The 27,247-nt window shown below is 36.9% G+C and overlaps 2 protein-coding genes across 2 annotated transcripts; both read left to right on the top strand.

The window, feature by feature from the left end:
* Positions 1 to 722: 722 nt before the first annotated feature.
* On the top strand, positions 723 to 5,153 carry LOC115924171 (G-protein coupled receptor GRL101-like). The gene is made up of 4 exons (XM_030986033.1): positions 723 to 830; positions 1,409 to 1,480; positions 2,078 to 2,149; positions 4,097 to 5,153. Exon 4 carries the CDS (start codon positions 4,206 to 4,208, stop codon positions 5,151 to 5,153), a length of 948 nt encoding a protein of 315 aa, XP_030841893.1. The 5' UTR covers positions 723 to 830; positions 1,409 to 1,480; positions 2,078 to 2,149; positions 4,097 to 4,205.
* A 15,183-nt stretch (positions 5,154 to 20,336) lies between these two features.
* Positions 20,337 to 23,051, top strand: LOC115924170 (atrial natriuretic peptide-converting enzyme-like). Its single transcript, XM_030986032.1, has 4 exons — positions 20,337 to 20,446; positions 21,166 to 21,294; positions 21,939 to 22,049; positions 22,870 to 23,051. Exons 1-4 carry the CDS (start codon positions 20,413 to 20,415, stop codon positions 23,049 to 23,051), a joined length of 456 nt encoding a protein of 151 aa, XP_030841892.1. The 5' UTR covers positions 20,337 to 20,412.
* Positions 23,052 to 27,247: the final 4,196 nt, after the last annotated feature.

Below are 27,247 nucleotides of genomic sequence, written 5' to 3'. Positions count from 1 at the left end.
CGTGATGGATAAAGTTTATATGTTCTCAGAACTTTATTGTTCAATCGTTATGACTCTTCAGATTGATCAATAAAGTTCTGAGAAAATGTAAACTTCTTATGTCATGAATGATAAGAGGAAGAGGAAAGAATTGATTTACCAACTATTTCCAATTAATTATGAGCTTGTTAAGAAAGAGTACGATCTTGATTATCCAAGATGGCACCATAGGTATTACTCCTGCTATCCCTGAGGGCCTTTCAATTATCAGTACCTCAGCATTAATTCCAACTTCACCGGCAAGGGTCGGGTGGGATAAATATTGAGAAGACACCTTGTCCAAGACTATAATCGAACCCAGGGCCTCTTGTCAAGATACTGTACCACTGTACCACATGCATGCAGTGATTCTAATTCTGAATATAGTGGTGTTGGTTTGCACATAATTTATCAAGGCGCGTTGCTTGATGCTTTTGAAATATAACTGAATATGCAACCACTTAATGAAAGTTAAATTGATTTTCGAAAAAAGAAACCTCTGCCTTTGTCTCTGAAATCTCTGTTCGACAGTTCTATAGGTAAAGTTGGAGCCTCTTGATACTAATACCATTTAATTATGCTGAAGGCCTGTTTCCATAGTAGTTAATTTGTTAAATCAATGATTTTTCCCCTTCTTTTGGGGTTGATCAATCAGCAATTTATCTTTAAATTTCTTCAAACTTTGTCTTAGATCAGTAAATAATTGATTTCATTTGCATCTTTTATCTCATTTTATATAGGGTTATCACCCATAATCATTTGACGTCTATTAATGCATCTATTTTCTACGGGCTCAATAAGCTTGACTTCGCGTAAGTAAAGAGTGGCGGTCCAGATATTTAGGAGCTTTGCTCCCTCTTTATCTCTCTCTCTCTCTCTCTCTCTCTCTCTCGCTCTTTCCCACTAAAACGGTCTGCGAAATCACTCTAGCAGTCTGGCGGTCAGTCTGTCCTAATCCTTCACTGTTCAGCGATCCGCACTGATTTTTATTTTCAAATCATTGTGGTTAATAATAATTTCTATTGAAAAATATTATTTCTCCGCATTAAATTTCTTACAATTAACAAGTTTCTAACTTCAGTCGCTGAACTGGATTTAATGCATAAAATTGGAGCTAATCCATCGTCAAACTGTGACTGTGGAAAGATCCAAACTATGGATCACGTCATCGATGCTTGTCTGTTATCTACAAATCCCTTCACGGTGCTTCTGGACTTCGAGAGCTCGATGATGGGACAATCAGTTGGCTAAATAAGAATGTACTCCTTGATATTCTTCGTTTACCTCTAAACTTTTGAAGAACTAAATTATGGAGCAATTGTCACAGAGGCAAATGTCGGATCACCAACAATTTTTTTTTTACCACTTGTACCTTCCCCCCCCCCCCCAGGTCGTTCCAAGGAAATCCCATCACTACCATTGAACCTGGTGCTCTGAATGGTTTGCCTACGTTGAGGGATGTGTGAGTATTTGGGGTCATCTAAATGAAAACAAGGTGTTTTTTTTGCAAAATGGGGACACCATCTGATAAAAATAATAATAATAATTAAATTGCTAGCCGGAGAGGATGATGTGACATGTTACACCTTATTAAAGATGTCGGCAAGTCCACCTAAATGATTGTCGATAGGTTACGTTAGAGCACATGCTGGAAAATTTATGAGAAATTCGGAAAACATATCGTAAGCTTATATACACTGTCACAGATTATATTTTGAAATAGGAAAGCATTTTTGTTGTCTATATCCTCGATGACCAAATGTGCACTGGGGTATCCATCGTCTTCATTTGAAAGCCATGAAAATATCAACAACGCTATAGAAACAAATCTTAGGCATGTGAGCTGCCTCCACTTAGTTATGTGTAACGTGATGACAGCGTTTAAATGCAGGTTGTCGTTTTATTTGAAAGGACGGGAATTCTTTTGAAGAAGCGAAATAGTATCTGAATGTTAATTAAATCATCATTTAAACAAGCTGCAAACTTGTGACGAATGGTTCCCTTCAATATAAGCCCTCGGAAATAACTCTTTATCATATTTTTCTTGCTCTATTTTCAGGCGACTTCTTTCTTCTGACAGAATTCGCCTTCAGCCAAATACATTTGTTGGCCCTTCTAAGATTGAGTTATTGTAAGTATAGACTTACAGCTATCAGAATCCCGAGTTCATTTTACATGTTTTGAAGTTAGCACCGACTTGTTCTTGTTCGATTCTTTCAGTGTTATCCTGTTCCGATCCGCGTGACTTCAATGAAGTATGATGCCCTCGCAGTGGCGTACGCAGGAATTTTTCTGGGAGGGTATTTCAAAATTGAAAATCGAGCCGACCGATATGTCGCTCAGTGTGGGAGAGGGAAGAGGGATATCCCCAAGAATCGTATTTCCTCCCACCAGCATCCAAGTTAGATTGATAGTAATATGTTTTTGTGTGGATGCACTAATATAGGGTATTTTTTTCAGTTAAATCATGAAAAATGTGAATTTTGATAACAAATCAATAATTATGAATACACAATATTCAGAAAATAGTATCAATTCTTCAAAGTTCATAAAAGATCTTGTGAAATGTCATGCAAGCAATATGATAAAAATCATATAACCTGGCAAAGGCATGGGGAAATAAAGTTTTGGGGGATTAAAAAGGGAAATTAATGGGATTAAACTATATAAAGCAATTGATATATAGTGAGGACATTACGTCACAAACTGATAACCAAATTGGCAATTTGTGTAGTGATTTCACTTGTTCCATAGTTTTATATATATTTTTTAAAAAGTTCATAACTTTCTTATTAGTTATCCAATTTTGCTCAAACATCTTTTGACTGGTTTGTCTGATTTGTCTGCTTCTATTGAAAGTAAGTTATTTTTGGAGTGGACTTGTACTTTAATACCACGTCATTGACTGGGTGAAAATTCAATTATCCATCTGCCAGTAATTAACAGATAATGATGATAATAATAATAATAATAATAATAATAATAATAATAATAATAATAATAATAATAATAATAATATTATTAATAATAATTATAATAATGATAATGATAATAATAATAATGATAGCAATAATGATTTTTTCAAAATAAGATAATAAAAATATAAATAAGGATAATAATAATACTGCTATAATAATGCTAATAATAATACTGCTATAATAATGCTAATAATGGTAATGGTAATAATGATAATAATAATAATGATAATAGCAATGATAGTAATAATGAGAAAAAGTATCAAAAAACGTTTCTAAGCGCTTTCTTTTATAATTGTTATTACCCCTGTCATTGTATTCAATTGCTAATCCGCAACATGATAGAGCACTCGTTCCGCTCCCTGGGGACTATTCCGGACAGGCATCATTTTACAAGCGCACACATGCCAATCCAACCACATTAACTTTCGCATCCTATCGGGTACCCATTTAACAACTGGGTTGACGGTGGCAAATGTAGATTAATCTCTTGCCAAAGGACATTTATTAAGTACCGCGGAGGGACTCGAGCCGTGAACCATGCAATCCACAAGACGGCGACTTATCCACTAGACCTAGACACCTCTTCACATGCAAACAGTTAGGACAGGATGAATGGTGCAGTCATTGCAATTACTGCCTTCACTGCTCTAATTGGTGAGGGTAATATCACGAGAGAAATGACGCCTCGTGTCCGACGGGTGTACAAGACAGTGTCCATCCTTATGATAGCATGATCAAAGCAAAATTGCATTCTTTTATCATGTTGTTTACAAATAAGCGGGCATTTACATAATTATGGAAGAATAATATTAAATATGATTTTAAATAACTTGTAGTAAAATGGAGTGATAAGCCTTTTGTCGTCTTGCACACATCAGAGTAAAAGGCAATATTGATCAGAAAGCCAAATATAAGTCCATACTAATTTTGAATTTACAGTGACTAAAATTGTCGATGCGAGACTTTATAATTCACTTATTACAGTCTGCTGTTACAGCACTTTTCGTAAAATGTGCAGTGAGACTATTGGTCATATTTGGCAACTATTTTAGTGAAAATTAAAGCTTCAGTGTAATGGTCATCTCGTCTGTCTTTTACAGAGTTGTTCGAGACGAACGAGTGTGTTGCATCGTTCCAGAAAGCTTCGGGTGTATAACACGAGAACTGCCACATCCGCTCTTCACGTGTCGAAGGACATTCCTCCAAAATATGACTATCAAAGTGTTCATCTGGATCCTTAGCATCAGTGCCTTGCTTGGTAATGGGTTTGTCATCTTCACAAGATTGCGGGATAAACCGACAACAGCCACTGGTACTGTTCAATCCACCTTGATCAGCAATCTGGCAGTGTCGGATTTCTTGATGGGTATATACATGTTGATCATTGCTGTCATGGATCTGTACATTGGTGAAGCGTACTTCTGGGATGGCATCGGGAACGAGTGGCGAACCAGCAATGCTTGTCAAATCGCTGGGTTTGTCTCGTTCCTCAGCACCGAGGCATCGGTTTTCTTGTTGACCTTGATCAGCGTTGATCGCTTCATCGTCATCCAGTTCCCGTTTAGTCAGAATCGTCTGGGTGTCAAGTCCTCCCGTGTATTTGCGGTGATTGCGTGGCTTCTGGCATTTATTCTCAGTGTTGGCTCTCTCCTCTTAAACCAGCTGGAATCTGACGCACACGGCCTGAGTGATGTCTGCGTGGGACTTCCGCTCATCCGGAAGTTCTCCTCGGTATACTCGGAAGTGGACAGCTACACCTTGACTCGCTACGGTGTCACCACCTTCAACTTTCTTGCCTCTGGAACGTCCCCCACCTGGCAGTTCTCCATTGCCATCTACCTTGGAGTGAACCTCGTCAGTTTCCTGGTCATCATCTGCTGCTACGTCGCCATTTTCTTCAGTGTTCGCTTCAGCAGGAAGGCGGCAGGAAAGAGTGCGAAGTCGGCCACTGAGATCAAGATGGCGCTCAAGATGTTTTTCATCGTCGGGACCGACTTCTTTTGCTGGATGCCTATCATTATCATGGGGATCTTCATCCAAGCTGGTGTCATCACTCTCTCATCCAATATCTACGCTTGGTTGGTGGTCTTTGTTCTGCCCATCAATTCCTCTATCAATCCTTTCCTCTATACCCTCATCGATAAAGTAACCAAATAAGCACTGAAGTCTTATTTACAGTACATGAGTGAGAGTGTTTTATCGATGTATTGTTTTCACATTTTACCATCTCTTTTTTCTTATAATTTAATGAACTAGTTCGTACATGTAGATAGAATCTGCGCACCTGCAAATAAAGCTACTGGATTCGTGGTCATGAAAGTTATGTAATCATCGATGTACCGACAGCACGTATTCTTTTCAAGAGGGCAAACAAAATGTATTCAGAAGCACCTTTGTCACTTTGGCAGTGATTATTCTAAAATGCACAACTAAAGTGGATCTTCTCCGTGTTTAAAATACTTGTGGATGTTCGAGGTCATTATTTTGAACGTGTGCTAAGTCTGGAAACTATTAATGGTTATATTGGTGGTACATGTATTAATGTAAGTATAATTATGTTGATCAAAGTATTGCCTGTAGCACATACAATTTTTTACGGAGCTCTGACTTGCCCCCTGCCCCTTCGAATAGAGGAAAGAAAAGAGAGTAAAGCGGGTTGTATTAGTGGTTTTAGAGGGGGCTTAGGGGCTCAACCCCCCGTGAAAAATATTAAACCCCCATAATAACCCCCCCCCCCTAAAATCAAAAACAAATATTATTGTTTATAAATTTAAGCGAGGCACGATTCGAATTCAAATTCAAATTAAAAAAAAAAAATCTTTATTGATTATGATCCAAAAAATAAGATCATTCTTAATTTGATTTTAATAACAATGGATACCAATATTCAAAATTATAGTGAAAGATAGATCATTATTGAGTGCAAAAGTCAAAATTACAAAAAACCAGAAATGGCTAAAATGAACATATAGCTCCGTTTAGTCTCATTTGAGAACGCCCCCTATCGGCAGATTCCAGCAGCCTAACATGTACGTTAGCCTATGGACTTTTACACAAATAATCGTTAAAAATTCATTTTTTGTTGAAACAAAAAGCTCATCCACCCCGACGTACGTTATCTCTAGCTCTTTCATTGGAACCATCATGTCCCATTGACTTTTGAAATTTCACCCACCGTAACTTGATCAAAATAGGTAGCAAGCTCGCCATTGCCTATATAACACATGTACAGCAAGTCAAACTTTGGACTCAATTTATCACGCGATTGTAAGGTTATAAGTCAAGCACACGAAGGATAAGAAGCATGAATTATCATAGATCAGTTCTGATTTGTTCATTATGTCCATTTCATCCACCCCCACCGTAATTGTTCCATTCAGAATAGGCAAGCATTCCGCTGAGGTAAGCAAAAACATGAATATTCATGAACACCATGGACTATTCGATTATTAACAGAGGGGTGCAATTGTGCACCACATCAAACTCCCCTACTTTCAGTCAAGTATTTCTTTGTATTATGTAGTTTGGTAGGTTTATTTTACTAACTGTTTAATTATCAGATATCAATGATAGTTTAAAGATATGGAAAAGATTCTTGTATTTTATATTTATGTGAAGTATATATTTTATATCAAGTGTCGTCTGATCCGCCGATTGCCGTCTGCTTTATACGCGAACTAGCCTACGTTTGTGCTGGCGAAAATGAGAGAACCGGAGCAATATGTGTACGACTGCATGTCCCTTCTGGAATATAATACAGAGATAAAAATAAATTAAATTACTCGTAATATTTTTTACAGCCTTTTTTTTCAAGAAGAAAAGGGGAACAATTCAATTTGATAGTATATCAATATAAAGACCAATAGAAATATGTATATTTGTAAATGTGTGTGTGTTCAAATTCAGATTCGGATTCTTGCATAGTACACTCGTGTAGCGTCACTACGATATTCTGTTGATGAACAATATTTATCAAGGATATAGTAATTATAGTCAATTTGTAGAACATGAATGCAATCCCATCCGACCCGACCCCCCTCCCAAAGAACATTCTTCCAGAATTGCGCAGGGGAGATTGGGAATGGAAACATGCATGGTATGAAGATAATCCCGACGACCCTCTTCGATTCTCTCTCTAATCAGGAGCCTTGTTAATTCACATTTCATCCACTGAGCCCCCCCCCCATGAACCCATATAGACATATTGTATTCAAATGAGTAAAGTGATGTTCATCATTGATATTGATCCCCTTTCCTAACACCTTACTGTTCAAATTTGAGTGTCTTCATATTTATTTATAATATATAGGAAAGAGGAAGAAAGTGCATACGACTAATTCGTATTATTGCCAGGAAATCTGTTGCTTCGATTAAAATCTTTAAAATAAACAAGCATCTCTGATGCTCTCTTTCTCTCTCTCTCTCCCTCTCTCCCTCTCTCTTTCTCTCTCTCTCGACAACTATCCATCTCCATCAGATCACGAGCTATAAAATAAAGTGTTCTCATTAGTCGTCAGATTCCCACAAACCTCTTAATCTATTCCTTTTATTTTGTTGTTGCTTTCAACTCAATGTTGGACAAGAGTTTTCCTCGGACGGAGAGAGAAAAGATTAGGATTTGTGATGGAAGATGTGTCTATGGTTGGAAGAGAATGGAGAGAGAGAGAGAGAGAGAAGGGAGAGAAATACGTTAGGAGGGAGAGGGAGGGAGGGAGGGGAAGGAGAGAGAAACAAATGTCGCAAACAACTTGTGTGTGTGAGATCGAAAGAGAGAGAGAGAGAGAGAGAGAGAGAGCGAGAGAACGAAAGAAACAGAGAGTGTGTGAGAGAGAGAGAGAGAGAGAGAGTGGAGAGAGAGAAAAAGAGAAAGAGGGGGACGCAGGAGAAAAATAGATGTTGGAATAAGATGGTGTGATAGGTGGGATGATGAGCACAATTTGAGGCGCATTGTTAGTGCACGAAAAACTGTAGGGTAATAGAAAATAATTTGGTTAATAACCATTTATGGTGACACTGCTATTTGAGGATGAGAATTATTTGATGAGTATGGGAATTACTAACTAAAAAATGTAACAATTAAGTTATCATGAAGAGGGACACTGAAAGCGATGATAGAATGCGAATGATAGACTCTAACGAGTGGGGAAAAAGAAAGGATGAAAACATGTTTATGGAGGAGAATAACAGAGGTATGCAAATTGTGAATACCATTCAGGCTGTATCATCAGGGAAGGCGTATATTCCTATTTGGTCTATATACGTATAGGAGGGTCATCTTAATGGCGACGCATTTTTGTTTTCTTAAGGTACCGTATACTAATATGGTTGTAAGAAGGGGCGAGAGCGGTTGTACTCAGGCGCGGATCCACGGGGAGGGGGAGGGGGGAGGGGGGGGGGGATGCGACAGACACAACCCCCCTTCCCCTTGCAACAGAAACAGTTTACAAAAAAGATGGGCCCCCATCCTTTGCAAAAAGAGTTTTAAGAAGATGGGACCCCACCCCTAGTAGTGAGCATATTTTTTAGGCCCTCGAAAAATTAAAAATTTGCACTCGGGGGGGGGGGGGGGGCATCGCCCAAAAAAGTTAAAAATCACGTGTTTTTACACTTTTTTTTCTCGATCCGCCACTGCCTCCCTTCCCCCCCCCCCGCCTGAGCGGGAAAAAACGGTAGGCGCAATTTTCAAATTTCAACCCCCCCCCCGCTCCCGCCCCCGCCCCCCATTGGAAAATCCTGTATCCGTCACTGGTTGTACCACTCCAGCTTACAGCTGATACACTGCAATTGTTTACTGAATCAACAGTCCTATCACAGAATGAAAGAGACATTTCAGAATTCTCGATCATTATTAGGCCATTAAAAATAATAAACATGTTAAGCGTGCCAGCCGCTTCCTTTTAAGGGGCCGCCTCCTTAAAAAAAAAAATTAAAGAATTGTATGTTCGTTTTTTGTTTTTTTTTCTTTTTTTGGAAAAGCACTGCTAAAATGATCTATTTCGGATTAAAAAAAAAAGGAAAAAAGCTGGCAGCCATTTTGAAAAATATGCCGACTGTCTGGGAAAATGTACCGAGCGGCCATTTTGAAGGAAAAAAAAGGCCTCCTCCTCCTTCCTATTTTTCAAAGAGGCAGGACGCTTAACATGTTTGTTTTTTAATTTGACCTTTCGTTCAGACTCAGACTGCACTATTCGAAACATGGAAATTAAAGAGCGCAATCTCAACAGATGAAATTATAGTCAATGAAATCAGTTTACGGTTATGGGCGCCATTTTAATTTACGGGTAAACAAACCATTGACCTCTAGAAGTCAGTGGTTTACGCGTAAAGTAAGATAGCGCCTATGCAAATATGATGTGAGCGCATAGCGCAGGCAGTGTCATCAAAGTTTTCAGGTGCGCATGTATGGTTGCGTCATTGCATGGGCGCTATCTTAATTTACGCGCAAGCCACTGACCTCTCGAGTTCATTGGTTTGTTTACCCGTATATTAAAATGGCGCCCATATCTGCGCATGCGCACTGTTGTTACCGTAAACTGGTGTATTATTACAAAAATACAGTTTTATTTCATGAGTGATCTGATTTTTTGGGGGTGTAATTTACAAGACTGTAAATAACAAACTTTATCAATCTTCAGTCGTTTAGACTCAACACAAACATTAGTCTTAGACCAAAAAAGAAAGAAGAGAAATACCTCGAGTTAATTGATATTTCTTCATAATTTCCAATAGGGGGCCATCTTCATGCTTCACTCCCTTGGATATAGAGCGACACAATCGGGATACAATCATTTATTTACTCGTTGGCTTTAGTTCACAAACCTATGTCACAATTTACTATATAAATTTCAGTTCTTCAGTTAGTCACTAACGGTTGAGGCTTTCTACTCAAATAACTTCTTTTGCATTGATGTGTGGGAGCCATATACAGTAAAGTCACTTTGCCAATGATATAATTGTTGATTATGGAAGTTACCATTGCCACACAGACTGAATCTTTGTATTCGGGGTGATATAACCTATTTTTTAAAGCACATTAGCACTTTTTTGTTTTATTATGAACGATTGTTACTTTCAAACACCAGTTCTCTTTCATCAGTGTTTATTGAATTAAAGCTGATATATACTCAACAATTTTTTTTTTCTCATGCAAAACATTATACAAAATAGTTACATAACTACAAAAGATTTACAATGAAACGACAAATATAATAGTAATAGCACGAGGCTTCAATAAATTCCAATCATTATTATGCCTAAAGCTCCAACTATGGCAGTATGAAACCACTTCTCGACGGTGTCAAGATGGGGGTTCGATGCCACTTCTACGTATCCATCAAACTGAAGCACCTCGTTGTATCTAGAATCATTAGCGAACCACGTACAAGAGGCCTCTTTTCATGCTATTTGATAGATTTTTAAATTTTTGCCTTGTTTGAAGGCCTTGTAGTCCAGTTCAGAGCTATTCGCACCTGCTTGAAAAGGGTGTCATGAGGCAGAGCATGAATTTTAGCTATCAAGAAATAAGTTCGTGAAATCAATAATTGTTTTTTTAGTTTAAGATTATTGTTTTAATAGATAAGATCAAGAAACCAATTCCAGATATCAATAATTAAATTCTTGATGTTATACAAATAAGTCATGTTTGCAAGTGCCGTAGTGGATATCCACTGCACGCAAGTTAGGTCACAACGAGCCGGATAATGAACTCGACAACTCTGGTTAACTATCCGGCTTATTCTGATGTAACTAAATGTACGAAGTTCAAAACAAGAGTTATTGGTTTTATAGCACGGTCGATAAAAATATTATAAAGGCAAGAAGACAGTATACAACAATTTCTGCATCCTAACTCATAGCCTGCCATAAAGCTGCATGCACGCTACCGTTTATAGTGCTTTGTACATGCGAGCAAACCATTGCTTCACTGCCTTGTGCATGCTTGCACGCATTCGTAATAACAGTTATTGTTCATGCTCTTTGGACAGTGATGTGTGTTTCGCATGCGCTATTCATAGAACCATCGTGGTAAATAGATTATCTCAAAATAAAGCTGGCAAGGGGGGTTTGGGGCTTGAAACAATGGGGATTAGCCCTGTGGCATGATAAGAGCTCATTATGTGCAGGACCTTTGCTGCGCGCAGTTGTCATTGATTTACACGTTTAAAAAAATGCGTCGGTTTACCGCGTCATTTCTCAACAAGACTTAAAGCCACACTGCACTACTTATAGCTATACTTGCTCCCTCTTTATAACAAACCATGCATAATCGGTGACCATTGGTCCCCCATGATCATTTTTTCTTATATTAATTGAGAGCTGATATGATGAGATCGTCCAACCGTCCAGCGACCTTACAGGGTAGTCTAATCCCTCCTGTTCACTAATATTGATGGGCTGTAATAGAGATGGATGTGAGCTTTTGAAAAAAGTAATTTGACTCACATAGCGACGTTCTCAAACTATTGTTAGGTTTCGTATTCTTTTTGAATTTGAATTTGAATTATTAACAACAACATAACACAATGTTACAAAATGTATTCAAGTAAATATTTAAGTAAAAATAACATGTCGTATACATATCCATGTACATGGGTTTCAAAGAAAAAGAAAATATCCATAGTTGAACCATACAAATTAAGTTAATCATATATCATGTCATATCAAAACCTGTGAATTAGCTATAACTTAATAATACGTAGAGATTTGTGGCTGGAATTGAAATTCACAGAGTTCCAATAACGTATAAGTGATTCAAATAAAGGATATTTCTAAACTTAAAAACTTAAAATGTTGTTAAAGGGAGAACCAAAAGTTAGCACGAGTGCTAGTCGGGATTGGTTCTCCGAGTTTCTAAAACTGTATGCAAAGTCATATTAACATTTATTTTGTCTTAATATCATATTATTTGATCCTTATGATTCATCTCTGCTTAGTAGTTTAATTCTGAGATTTTGACGAAATGATGATCTTGTTTTTTCTTCTCTGATATTTATGGGCAAATTATTCCACAGCTTTGCTCCAATGAAAGAAATTGAAAAAGTCCCACGTGTCTTACTACATTTAGGTAATCGTAGCATTAAACGTTCTCTCCCTCTTGTTCTATACATGTGATTCATTAAAACAAAGTAATCCATTAACGAATGTGGTAGATGTCCTTTCTGCAGATCATATACAAATGTGGATACTGAATGCTCGAACAGATTATGCACATTAATACCTGTAGACGTACAAACAGTGCCTTTGAACTTGTTCTAAATGGGGAAAATGTTATCACACGCATGGCCATTTTCTGTGCCAATAGTATGCAATTTAAATGACTTTTATAGCAACTTCCCCAAACTTCAATACCATAAAGTATGTGCGGCTGGATAAAGGATTTATACAAGAGCATTAGAATGTGCTTAGGCACATAGTTCCTCAACTTACACAGCAGTCCAATCTTCCTCCGTATACACTTATTAACGTTCTGAATTTGCTCTTTCCACATCAAAGTTTCATCAATTTGAATTCCTACGAAAGATGCTACACTGACTCTATCTATCACTTTAGTAGCATTTCAGTAGCATTTTAAGAAATACTTTCACTTCTATTGGCCTAAGAATTATAAGGGTAAGAACTCCTCCTTTCTGCATATCCCAAATGACCATTGCAATTTGTATCACTTTCTTGTTTTTGTTTTTATCATTCCATTCTGTGTATTTGTATTTTTTTTTAATTTATAAAGAGTATTAAATAAACTTTGAATGTGAATTGAATTGAATTAAGGGTTTTGAATAAGAGGCGAAAATGAAATTCCCAAAAATGCAAATATCAAAATCTGTATTAAAGTAAAATGTATGAAAATGTTTGTGAAAATATATATCTTTGGTGTCATGGAATCTATGTAAATATATGCTAACCATATTATCAGGGGAAAAACAATTACTTTGCGTGCAGTTCAAATAAAGTTACAGAACAACACCCTAGGCTCACTATTAAAGGGATCGTTTAACAATGTTAAATCTGAGATACACGGCCCTACGTGTTATCAGTGTCTGTGATATGGTGTAATATTGAAGCCCTGCAAAAATTGCGCTTCAAAATGATCAAGAAGTGCCTCAAAAAAGTAAAAATCTTTGAGTGACCGGTTTTACCATACTCGTTTTCCCCAATAGACTGTAGTGTTATGAAAACCGTCAGGCGAACGGTTTTCAAAATTTGTAATTCCAATCATAAATATCTTGATAATCAGACAGGCGATCGGCTTGTAAAAGTCATGGGGTTCCTGACTGACCTAAAGGTTTATAATTATCATTGCATCATGAGCTAAATCCTGAATTTTGTTTCAGAATCTGAGACAAAGTTACCGGATACCTTTAAAGTAAATGCGCTAAGGATAGTAACAGACTCGACAAAAAACATAAACAAAATCGGTTCTTTCGTGAATCTAGCAAAATGGAAAATTGACACAAAAAAAACTTTGAATAAAAAAAAAATTCCACTAATTTCCTTAAGCTGAGTGAATTATTTTATGAAGGTAACTTTTGGTATTTATGATATTTAATATTCGATATTTATGAAGACGGATGTTTGTCCGTACCGCCTACTACAAGCATGGAATATTAAATAACGCTCTCACGTAAGATGAACAAAATTACATAATATCCAATCAAAGCGAGCCGGTTAGAGCGTTGACGAATAGCGAGACAGCAAGTCAGTCTTATGATTAGAAAAGAAAAGTATAAAAGCTTAGATGATATACGACGTGACACAGAGCTTCTCAGTTCTTCTTTGATCAGCTGTACCGTCTCCTTTTAAAGAGTGCATGCAGCTCCGGAGCAGAAAAGGAAGAGAGTATCGGGGATCTGAGGAGGATGGAGTTGACTTCTTTTCTTCTGTGTGTCTTCATTTTGAACGCATCAGGTAAGAGTAAACAATTTCTCCGATATAAGTAGCTTTCTATTATTCTAACCCTTTGTAAGCCTTTATAAGAGGACTGCGCTCTCGAAAAACTCTACAACATGCAAGTTTGTGTTATAAAACTTGTGTGGACGGTTTATTTTTAAAACTAATCCTTTCTTGCTCTCTCTCTCTTCACATTCTGAGATTTTTCACATGATTCATTATTCTCCAAATAAATGATATAACATAGTGAGGTCTTTATCAAGACAATTACATCGTGCATTTACAATATATTGGGCTCATTGTATTGTTGATTCATGCCAAATAATTGGGGCTACAGCTACTCAGCGAAAGTTATAATTTGTGAAGTAGGCAAGTGAAAGGTTAAAGCGATGTACAGTGGCGTATATACGTGGGGGCGAGGGCGTGCCCGCAATCGAGAGCGGGGGATCAGAGATGAAGGATAAGGAAAAAGAAAGTGAAATAATATAAGGAGCTGGAAAACCCTCTTCAAAGATATTAATATTATGTGAATCAGGAACGTAGGGTTAACATGATATGTCTTAAAATAAATATGTTGCAACAGGTGCATTAGACGATTATCGAAAATACTTTGGGATGATCCGATCTACGTCCTTAATGTAGCGTACAGCAGAGACGAAAGGGAAACGGAGAAGACAAACGGGAAAAGAGACAGAGATAGTATATATCTGTATCCGTTGCACTTTCAAATGCAAACATTTCCCTCCCTAAACGGGTAAGGATTATTTCCCCCTTCTGCCTTTAGTCATTCTGTCCCCTCAAAATGTGACCATCTAATACAGCGTTTTTCAATCGGGACGCCGCGAGAATATTTGTACATAAATCAAAAAATATATTTTGGAATGACGTCCAATTCATGTATGACCTATCAGAAAATGCAAGATGTCCAAATATCCGCTATAGAGATATCTCATTTAGTATTTTAAAGACGAAGTTCCTCTTAAATACACTTTACTATCTCTGAAATCTTGTGTTTAACACAAGATTTCAGAAATAGTAAAGTGTATTTTTTTCTCCCTTGCCTCGCTCACTCGCTTAATTTAGAAACGGGTTAGTTTCAGGTGGCGAAATCCATGAATATCCCCTTTGAAAGATATGATGATACTGGGGCACTTCGCTGTCAGAATATCGTCATGTTTCGGGCAGCACGGCCCCCGAATATAAAGTCATGTATTGTATTTTTTACATCGAAATCAAATTTATACCAAAACTATTGTCGTTTTACCTCAGTCCTCGTTTGCTTCACTTCTCGCAGAATTAATAAATCAGTGTGATTTCTGGCAAAGAGATGTCCAAATAAATATATTTTGTTTTAATTTCATCTTAAAATAAATAATTTGTTTCGATAGCTCACTTCACTCGCTCGCACTATTAAAGATCAGGATAGTATATTTTTGGGCTCCTTATGTCCACCTATAGCTGCGCCACTGAACATGGTAAATGTTAAAAAACAAGACAATAGTTTTCTTTTGTTATTCAAATATTAAATGCGGCTATGAAGAAATACAAGTATTTAAATTATTTTACCAACGATTCTTATCATTAAAGGTGATACAAAGTTTTGGGAAATTTTGAAAATTGGCTTGATAGTGATTTTTTACAATTTTGAAATATTTAGAAGACCCTGTGAAGTATTATAAGCATTAAAAAAAAATAGCCCCTAAAATACTTCTGCTTTCGAGAAAAATTGAATATCAAAATTTACCGGTACTCCGGTAAATTTCGATATTTTCAAATAACACCTACGGCCATACAATGGTAGCTGCGACCATGAAAATCTCAGAATAGTTGTAGTACGTAATGTCCCAATGGGAATAGCCAATTGGTCGATTTTAGACAAGAAACATTGTTTGATACCTAAATTAATATCTTGATCTGGAGAGCGAGCTATACAACGAAAAGAGTTTGTTATCTACAATGTCATCACTTTAGACTCGATTTCAACTGCGTCAACGATCACTGAATAATGTAGAATCGCATATGGTTCCAATATGTTCATTTGAACCCATGACCCCATACCAAAACTTGCAATACCTTTAGTATGCTTGATATACTGGAGTTCTTGACTTATTGTCTAAGAGACCCAGTCCTTGTCCTCTGACGATATATAATTCGTTATCACTTAGGCCAAGTAAAACAAAAATTGTGTGTCTTTTTTTCATTTTTTTTTAAATGATTTTTTTTCCTTAAAAAAAAAAAAATCATTGGGATGTCAAGCATTTAAACAAACAAAGTCTATAAAACACTTTCATAAGGTAAAAAACTAGTTTAAAGTACAATGAATACCAAGACCAGCACAGAAATTTTTTTTGGCTTTGAAATACAGCACCTTTTAAATCTCCATTGTACTACTTATAGCTACTTGCGCCCTCTATATAGCAAACAATGCGTAATCAGCGACCATTGGTCCTGTCCCCCATGATTCTCTTTATCTTATGTTAACAGGGAGCTGATTTGATGAGATAACCACCTTTCCAGTGACCTTGCAAGGTGGTCTAATCCCTCCTGTAAACTAGTACAGATGGGCTTTAAAATGAGTTTAAGAATGCTCAGAACCTGATTTGAATGAACGGCATTTGACATAGAAAAATAAAAATGGCAAGTTTAATAAATACAGAATTGCGTACTGAAACAAACTGAAAAAGACCAACTGGCAACGGGACGCATTTTGATCCTTGCAAATGCATAAAATGGTATGTTTGGCATTAAAGATTACTCCCCCCCTCCCCCCCCCCCCAAAAAACAAAAAAAAATGAAGAAGAAAACAATTTCAATGACTGGTTAATTGTATGTGATGAGGTTTCTTGCTTTTCACGAAAGACAACTATTTTTTACGTCCTTGTTTTACAATTTTAACAGTGAATTCCGTACGTGATGAATTCATGTTTATTAAGATGCTGCTTGTAAGTGTCGGCTTGCATGGTGATGTAGATGTACATTTTTGTCATCACCACCCATGCCATCCTCATCGTCATCAATCTTTATAACAATGATGATACATAATGTTGTAAATGTAGACCACTTAGAAACAAATATATACCGGATGATGTCAATACTCTTTTATGGAATCTGATGAAAATATCCAACATTACGTGAAAATAAATGAGGGATTAGTAGCTGTCGGTAAATTTTAAAATAATTTCATCGTTTATATTTCATGCACTGAAAATAAAGACAAAAATAACCCATTTCAATCTACTTCACCATTAGTTGACGATTTATGTGTTCAACTTTTCCCCTCTCTCCGACCAGGTTCGCTCGGTCTACACACAGACTACGATGGCACCTATATCACAACCCTGGTCTCACCCGACCATCCCGGTATCTATCCTTCTGACACCCAGATAGAGTGGAAAGTTGTGGCCGACCCTGATGAGATGGTAGGCATACTCTTTTATCGTTTCTAATTATGTTGTCAGTATTGAGGTGGTGTGTCTCGACGCTCGGTATTTGTTAAGGCGTATTTTACTTTATTTCCCGAGTTTATACCCCGAGTAATTTGATTTGATTTGATTTGATTTATTAGTTTATGCATCTTTTTTTCTTTTTTTTCATCATTCATTTTCATGAACATAATATGGTTTGATACAATATTTTAAGTGTATATAATTTTATACAGTTAATAAAAGAATTTAAACCAATATATTGAATGCATAATTAACATACATTAGATGCAGGAGGGCTACAAAAATAAGCAAAGTAACCGTTTCACTGGTACGTTAAGCCTCATCTGTCAACATCTTAACCCTATAACGATCCATTTATATTATTCAACAAAAGCCATGTCATTATGAAATCAATGACTTAATTTCGTTTTCTCATTAATATGCAAATGCACTCTCAATATTCATATTTGGCTCTTACGTCGTTTATTATAGGGTTCGTTGTTCCGAAGCTTAGAAACTTCCAACAAACAAACACATTGATAAAGGGTGCTATATAAATGTCGAAAAAACGAACCTTCAGAAATAACGAACATTCTGGAAAACGACCTATAATCTACGAGCCAATTAGGCTGTACATGAGATGACTACAGAGCCGGTTCATGAGCTTACTATGTGACAAAGATTCAGGCGCATACGCAAGGGGGAGGGTTGGGGATTGAACTCCCCCTAAAAAAAAAGTGTGTGTGTGTTTTGGAGGAAACCCCCACCCCCTCAGGTTTTTGTTGTGCTTAGGGGTGACCAAAAAAGGTGACCTCCCCCCGCCCCCCCCGCCCCCCGCCCCCCTCCCCACCAACGGAACGAATTATCGATCGGTCAAGTGTTCAAATTTCAGGACAAAAAAAATCGCAACGACTCGGCCAGTCGTCCACCTTTTTTAGGTCAGCGAGTGGCATAATTTTATTTTATTTTTTAAATAAAAAAACAAAAACAAAAAAACAACACACACATAAAAGGGGGTGGGGGGGGGGGGGGGGGGGGGGGGGGGGGGGGGGGTTGGTGGTTTGCTCCAAATACACATACAAAAATGAAGGGGGGTTCAACCCCCCGCCTGCGTACGCGCATGCTGGGTGGTGTATCAACTGATTGTTTATCATGGTTTCCTAGTTACTTAAAAGGTCGTCGTATATGTACCAAATTTAGCTCATCTACATCATCAGAGTCGAATATAGATTACGGGGTTCCCCAATTATCTATGTTGGACCCGATGTTTATAATTTACATTGATGAAATTGTAAAACATCTAAAGAAATGCTCTGTTCCCTTAAATGCTGATGAAACAGTAATGTATCTCTTACACAGAAACAATAGTGTCCGTATTAAATTCTGAACTTCGTAGAATATTTAATTGGTTGTGTAACCCCAAATTGAGCCTCAATTGTGAGAAAGCAGTAAGCATGTTATTTTGCTCAAACGGAATGTTTACTAAATGTAGCCAGCTGAACTTGAATGTAAATGGGTAAACATATGTCATGTTTAATGTACGAAGTATTTTGGTATGTTGTTAGATCCGAGTTTCAAGTGGAATTTGCATATTGATGCTATGTGTTCTAGGATAAGTAATTTCATACGCGTATTAGTTCGATTGCGTCATATCATTGATCTATCTAGTATGAAAATTATGTATACTGCCATTTTTCTTCCTATTTTTTTTACTATGGTTTTTTTTTTTTTTTTACTAATATATGGAACAGCCTGTGCTAAACATGTCAACTCTTTACAGAAACTTCAAAACAGGGCATGTCGAATCATACTTGGAATAAGTCCCTGCAGGCATGTGTCAATCAGGGAATTACATTCTCGCTTAGGCTGGAAATCTTTAACAACTAGATAAGGCCTTCTGGCGCTCGCGGTCAATCGGGGTGGCGCGCGGCTGTTCCATTGTACTGATTATTTCACATCAATATGATTGATGTTTTATGGAACAAAAAGGTGTTATAAGAGCACATTATTTTTTTTTTGCTCCTGAAAATTCGGAGAATAAATAAATAAAACCAAATCTAAATTTTGAATAGAGACGGCCCTCCACGAGATAATTAATCCTTCGTTTTGGAGTGGAGTATCTGAAAATACATTGAACACAAAATAGTTATGAGAGACTAAGAGTCTCATTGTTATAAGATAAGTCGTATCTACATGCCCGAAGCATATATTGTATTGCTGATCACTCACTTCGATGAGTTTAAGAGGAAGAGCTTCAAAACGTCTTCTACAGCTAATCCTCTACATGTATTTTGGGGTATACCAACCGCAACCTGAAGTTTACACACTCGTCATATCATTTACCTTACTTTTCGGGATTCTGGTCACGTGCAGCTTTAAGAACAAATTCATCATTGCACAAATCAGCTTTGCCTGTTGTGAAACCATAGTCGTAAGTAGTAGGGGCTGAGGGCTGCATCATCCCCCATCCTCCAATTTCGAAATTCTTATTATTCCTGCAACCTGCGTGCTCTAATCGACAGCTTTTAGGTCTGTTAGTAATTATCATATTTTCTGAGAATTTTTTTGTGACATATTGAATGATAGAACGGCGAAATGATGTGCGGGCTAAAGGCATCTCCCCACCCCCACCCCCCCCCCCCTCATACGCGCCCCCATGCGTGCAGCAGTTATCAGTAATGGTCATGATGTATAATGATAGGCATATCATCTATACAATCGTTTTATTAAAATCTAGTACATAATAATATCACTTATTATGCTGCATTATTGTAGAGCGCTTATAGACTTTTGACAAAGTAAGTGTTAGGCGCTATATAAGCACTGTAATAACTTATTATTTAAAATGTCTAAAGATTAGGCTTGGCGAAATGAATGATTTAAACAAGCACGTGATTTTAATTTGTGCGCAGGTAGTGATTGACGTCAAAATACTAGATATTGAACATATCTGGGATACGGTGCATATTCATCACGTGTCAACTGATGGGATGACTGCTACGAACCTCTCATTGCCTAGTAGTTCTGTGACGTCACTTATCCTACCGGGAGGATCTACGGTGGTCAGCTTCTGTAGTGACGTCATTGAGCAGCACCGGGGCTTTGTCATGGAGTTTACGTCATACGATATAGATACCAATGGTAAGAGCACGGGTGCATGTCTTTTGCATGATTAAATACCTACTAGCTAGGAAGTAGTCCAGAATCTGCACGGTCCTTTATAATTTCCCTAAACACTTGATTCAAGCCGTCGAAGATGGCGTTATCAACAAACTCATAATTATGCTCACCAGCCCAGCCTGAGCTCACGCCATCATCGGCTGGTAGCAAATAAGTAGGGAGAAGAAGCATTGGTGTGGTGGAGATCAAAATGAAATAGGCCAGATTCTGGACTAACTAGGAAGGAGCTATAGAGTGTCTACTTTTCATCTGCCCTTCCCCTTTCCCCGTTTTCCTGTTTCCTTCTCTTTTCTTTCCGTTCAATTAGGGGTACGAAGTCCTCATGCCCCCCCCCCCCCCCCCCCCGGCCCGGTTCACCACTGCTGATCACGAATAAATTAAATTCTCACTTATACACACGGGTTTATGGTTTGTTTGACCTGACCGTTGATAAAACATGTGTTTGCTCGTAAATAAGCAACCAGGGAACCAACGGCTTTGAGATCTCTCCAAGTGACTTGATAATGAGGATTAACGCCTCTCCAAAGGGCACTAGCATATCGACTTAGTTTCGAACCCGGGATATCCCGGTTACGAGACCATTGCTTAACCACTAAGCCATCGCGCCTGCACAAAAAGACATGATCAATGTTTTATCTACATGTACTAGTATTTCCGCTCGTGCTTGGTTATGTCTATAGAAACACCAATGGTTGACACAACGGGAGAGGATTTCTACTGTCACTCTGGTCATCAATACATCCGGGTCAGTGCAAGATGTGATGGGATTGTTGACTGCCCTGACTTCTCAGATGAAATTGGATGTGACGGTATTTATGGAAAACTCTTTCTAAAATAAAGAAGGGATATTGTTCGAGAAATATAGTTGTCAAACAACAGTTAAATAATAGCGTGTATTTTAATGATATTTGTTCTATATCTATTTAGTTCTTATGCTTATGTTTCGGCATCATGCATACATAATGAGTTTGAACACAAGTCATGATCAGATATAGATTCTGGGTCCACAAAAGGAATCGAAAACTTGATATACCCATTGAAAATGAAATTTCTGTCAGGTCATAATTTGTTTTCACTAGATTAAAAATTTGTAAAATTTTTGAAAACATGTGAAGGATGATGTGAAGGATGAAAAAGTTCGCCTTTAAACAAGACTAGTATGCGTGGATATTTTGTTAACCCTTTTATAAACTGTGCAAAAAATCGATTTGTGCAAGAAAATGATTAGTGAAGGGTGGACAAAATAAAGAAGAGAAATAAAGTAAAATAGGCCTATTCAGAGTTGTGTTAAAGGCAATTTTAAATGAATGGGAATTCGACAAATCAGGGGGTGGGGGAACTTAAACTTCTTGGATTTGCAGGATTAAACAAATACCAACATGAATCCTACTGTGACTTAGTGATCCTAATTTAAGTTCTGTTTTCTTTCCTATTTCTCTGTAATAATACCCAGAATGCAGTCCCGGCGCATACCAATGCAACGGAAGTGATATTTGCCTCCTTCCCAGATTGCAATGCGATGGAAGGATTGATTGCCCACACAAAGACGATGAGATGTTTTGTGGTAAGCCCGCCCCCCCCCCCCACTCAGAGGTCGGAATGACCGCATGCGGGTTGCCAAAATGTCCGATAAAGGGGTACTTTTCGTGCGACAAAGTCCGGCCCGAGAATTGTAAAAAAAGGGGTGTATTTGACTTTTCACCCGGAGATTTCTTTAAAAAGGGGGTGTTTTTTCGTTTTTTCTCTCATCTCTTTGGACTCCTGAGAAATTATTCCGAATTTAGGGGGGTTTATTGAGCCCTTTTCCTGATTTAGGGGGGGGGGGGGGGTCTTAAGGTCAGGAAAAGCCCGCGAAAAGCCCGCGAAAGGGGGGTTCGGAAATGTTGGCAGTCCACAGATAGGGGGTGCTTTCAAAAAGAGGGAACGAGCATATGCGTACCCTAAATAACACTGAGTGGGGGGGGGGGGGGGCGGGGTGGTAAGATGTTAATACACAATGGCCTGCATTTTGCTGAATGTTAAACCCGTTCCAGGGTCTATATTCGCGTCTTACCAAAGAAAGTTATACAAATGCATATTTTCCTATATTGAAATATCACGATTTAACCTTATAAAAAGAATGTGGGAAACTGACTCTTTCATTTTTGTCTTAAAGTGGGGGTTCGAAGAAGTCATGAATTTTCACGGTAAACATTTTTTTTGTGTGTGTGTGTTTATTTTATTTATTTATTTATTTTTTTAATATTTTTTTTTTGGGGGTCATTATATGGCTGTACGCTGTAAGTCAACAATAATAAAATCAATAATACCTGTTTCGTATTCTTTTCTGTAATCTCTGCTATTCTCCATTTTTGTAGTACCACTCAATATTTATCTATATACAGAGATACTGCGTTGCCCGGCTAATTGTTCTTGCGGCGAGTCTCAGCAGTACGTCGGGATCGACCCTCCACTTACTGAACCTCGCTGCGGCGATCCCGACTGGTTGCCTTTTTGGGTGAAATGCACGGACGGCTGGAATGAAGACTACGCGAATGCAACAGCGCCAAAGGCTATAATTATGTAAATGAAGTAGAATAAAACGATGGCAAAGACTTTTCAAGAAATAAAATTAAGAGCAATTTGATTACCCTCCTGTATTGCCTTCAGAAACCAAGGTCGGATCGAGTAATATATGTCATTGGCACATTTCAAGGTGATAGATGAGGCTATTAAAGTTGACTTTGAGTGACTTTTCGGAAGTCTTTGTGATCGTTGGATTGAAGGAATTGTAGGGATAAACAATCATATATGGAGGGGGAAGAGACAGAGAGAGAAAGTGTGTGTGTGTGTGTGTATTTGTGTGGGTGGATGCGCGCGCACGTGTGTGTGTGTGTGTGTTTGTATGTTTGTGTGCTCGCGCGCGCGTGTGTGTGTGTGTGTGTGTGTGTGAGAGAGACAGACAGACGCAGAGAAAGTGAGCGAGAAAAGAAAAAGAAATAAAGAGGGAGAGGGAGAGAAGTGACAAGAAAAGAAGAAGAGGGGACAGGCATCGCAACGTAAACACCAATTAAACAGTCATAGAATGCTGGTAAAGATTAAGAAAACAATTTCTTATTTTTATATGTTCATCGATATGTCTGTATGAAATGTTTTTTAAAAGTCTCCTGTAGATGACAAAAAATATCTTACTTCTTTCCTCATCACTCAAACATTATTTTGACTGAGTTTGACCGTCCCTCCTCTTGAACATTCAATAATAATTATTGTTATTAAGTATTATTGTTATTATCATCATATATTTATTGTAGAGATCTTGATGGCGCCCCCGTCCGTCATCTGATGAAGGGCGCTTTCTCAGGACTCAACAATGCCCATACACTGTAAGTTTGTTCGTTTGTTTGTTATCATTATCGTTATTATTAGATGTATTATTATAATTATTAGAATCTGAACTTGGTATATTCCAGATTATAAAAAACCAACTCGTATCACACCAAGCAGTGCTACACTTTAATGTATTCACCAATATCTTTGATTGAGATTTTGACTCAGGTAGTTAGTGTTCAGATGTTAGTGACCACTTACCCATTTTTCTAGTCTCTAAAAGCTCTAATATTAATACTAATCAACGTAGCTCAATTCGCTTTACTCGTAAATACTCAAATGATAATATAAGAAATTTTCAATATGATCTTTATCATGAAGAGTGGACTAATCTTCATAATTTGGAAATGCTAATGACGCATATTCCTTTGTTATTAACCGTTTTACTCAATTGTTTGACTAATATAGTCCTTTGTCAATAACTAAACATAATAAAAAGAGACATGAAAAAACCTTTGATATCAGAGTATTTGTTAAGATGCATGAAGAAGAAAAATCGTTATTATAAACACTTTCTCTAAAACAATACAGTGGATAATAACAATATACAAAAAATATAGAAATAAATTGAATAATCTGTTAAAGCATTCGAAAAATAATATTCTTTTAACAGATTAAAGGCATATACAAATAATACTGAACTGACTTGGTCAGTTATATACTCATTACTAAATAAGCCTAAATTTTGTTTACCTGAGTACAATTTTAATGGAACTAAAAAGGATTGTGATCCACAACATATAGCAACTGAATTCAATCAATATTTTATAAGCTGTTGCAGACGGATAACCACATGAATGGTCAGTCTCTCCTAACGATACTTCTTCTTAGGAGCATCTAACTGGTTTTATCAACGATTCTATTTCTTTTAATATTTCTTCTATTTCTTCCTATAACAGAAAATAAAGTTATACAGATTATTAATTCATTACAAAACAGTAATTCTGTTGGATTAGATAATCTTAGTACTAACTTAATGAAGAAAAACAATATTGTGTATTGTACAGCCAGGAGCTCTCTTTCTACAGGCTTAGTCCCAGATAAATTAAAAATAGCTAAACTAATCCCTGAATTTAAAAAAGATGACCTTTATAACTTTGATAATTATAGGCCCACATCTATTCTGCCGTCTATATCAAAGTTGTTAGAAAAATGTGTCTATAACCGATTATATTGTTTTAACACCAAAATTATCACGGACTCCCAATATGGCTTTAGGAAAAATCACTGTACTACGCATGTTTTGATAGAATTACAAGATAAATTTTTGTTCGCAATTCATACCAATAAATTTTGCATTGGAATTTTCATGGACCTTTCTAAAGCCTTTGATATTGTTAATCACTTTTGTCCAAATTAGAACACAATGGGACTAGGAGCTTACCACTATCTTGGTTTTAAAGTTATCTTTATAATAGATCTCAATATGTAGTTAATAATAACAATTCTTCAAATTTTTCTTCTATTACACACGGCGTACCGCAAGGTTCTATTTTAGGTTCTCTACTGTTTTTTATTTACATTAATGATATAACATATTCCTCTGACAAATTTATTCACATTATGTCGCTGACGATACCACTATCAGAGCGACGATGCTGCTCTGAGTTGTGACCATAGCATTACAAAATAATATCAACACTGAATTAGCCAAAGTAACAAAGTGGTTCAAATCAAATAGATTGTTGATAAATCCTAGAAAACAAATTACATTACTTTCTTCCATAGGCAGTCAATTTCCACTAATTTGCTTGACACTTTGTTTATCAAAAAAAGGAGGTTCCGTTAAATAAGGTTAAAAGTGTTAATTTTCTTGGTGTTTATATTGATTATAATATGCGATGGGACACTCATGTCAATAAAGTCACTCAAAAGGTATCTCTTAATGTATTGGTATATTACACAGATTAAAAGACTCGCTTCCACCTTCAGCATTAATACTGCTTTATGATTTGTTCATGCTCTCATATTTCAATTTATTATTGTGTTGCTGTTCGCGGTAATTGGGCAATTGTACTCGAACTAAATTAGACAAATTATTGAAATTGCAAAAAAAAAGCCCTTCGCATATGCCTGGGATGTCATTATCGTGCCCATTCTGCCCCACTGTTTAGAAAATTGAAATCTCTTAATATTTTTGATTTGTACTATAACTCCATTGCCCTCCTTGGTTTCTTTTACTTTCAAAATGAATTACCTGTTAACATTTTTCAGATGTTCACTCTTAATTACCAGAATGATACATAATGACAATACCCGTCTTAAAGATTCTGTGCACTAATGGCCATGTTATGTTCATGAAAATGTATGATGAAAAGAAGAAAAATAATGCAGAAACCAATACATGAATTAAAATCAAATCAAATCAAAAACAAATTAGGTAATGAAATCAGTATGACATAACTTTCCTGTGATTTGAAACTCTATCCCCAAAGATATCCCTGAATGCAAGTCTGTTAATTCTTTCAAAAAAAAGTTGAGGCAGTTTCTTTATCTCAAATATGTACAGTTATTTATTTTTTGTTTATATTTGTTTATATTTGTGTTATATGTGTTTTTAAATTTTGTTTTAATATATATTTTTTTTTCTTCTTTGTTTTACATTAAGCTATACATGCTTTGGGAACTAAGCTTGTACAAGCCCTAAGGGCTTTATTTATGTAGTTCTCGATTTTTCATTTCCTCGATTTGTTTAAGAATTATTTTGTATCTTTTTTATCAATGTATGTTTTAAGCGAGAATGAAATAAATGAGAGTTGTTTTGAATTGAATTGAAGAAAGTATTTGGCGTCACCTGTGCCTTGGAGGTGAAAAGCGAACTGAATCACTGTAACCCTCGGGTCTCATCCACCGGCATAAGTGATTTTGGGTGTCAGGTGGACTGGGGTTTCCCTCTACTCTTATCATCCTATTTGTTTGGATTCCAATCAATACAATTTGAGTTGAATTGAATAACATACAACTATTGCAGCCAATATCAAATTCTGCAGAACTTTGCAGGAATTATGAATATGTTATGTATGTCCTATCTGTGAAATTGAAACGTTAGCAGTGTCCTAATATTCAAAGTATGCAAGGAAACCCGTTTTCTTGCTAGACTTCACTGTCAGACACTATTGAGTGACTGACTGGCTTTTTTCTTCTTTGGTAATAACATACATAAAATGAGCTGTAAAGGGTACGTGAGCGTTTGTCTAGTACATCAATAACCCACTTCTTGTAATGGAAAAAATTAAACTGATTAAATCTTTGCGCAGCACAAAACGTACGACCATTCGGTACAATGGTCTGAAAATCAGACGATTACTGACTTGGTAGCACTTAAGTCGATTCGAAAACTAATAGTCGTTATTTTCCAACTTAAGAGATATTTTAAAGCCCCCCTCTTTCTAGGAT

Source organism: Strongylocentrotus purpuratus, unplaced genomic scaffold (assembly GCF_000002235.5).
Source record: "Strongylocentrotus purpuratus isolate Spur 01 unplaced genomic scaffold, Spur_5.0 spur5_scaffold_15, whole genome shotgun sequence".
Classification (NCBI taxonomy): domain Eukaryota; kingdom Metazoa; phylum Echinodermata; class Echinoidea; order Camarodonta; family Strongylocentrotidae; genus Strongylocentrotus; species Strongylocentrotus purpuratus.
Note: the sequence above shows the minus strand (reverse complement) of the source record. Positions and strands in the feature narration are given on the sequence as shown.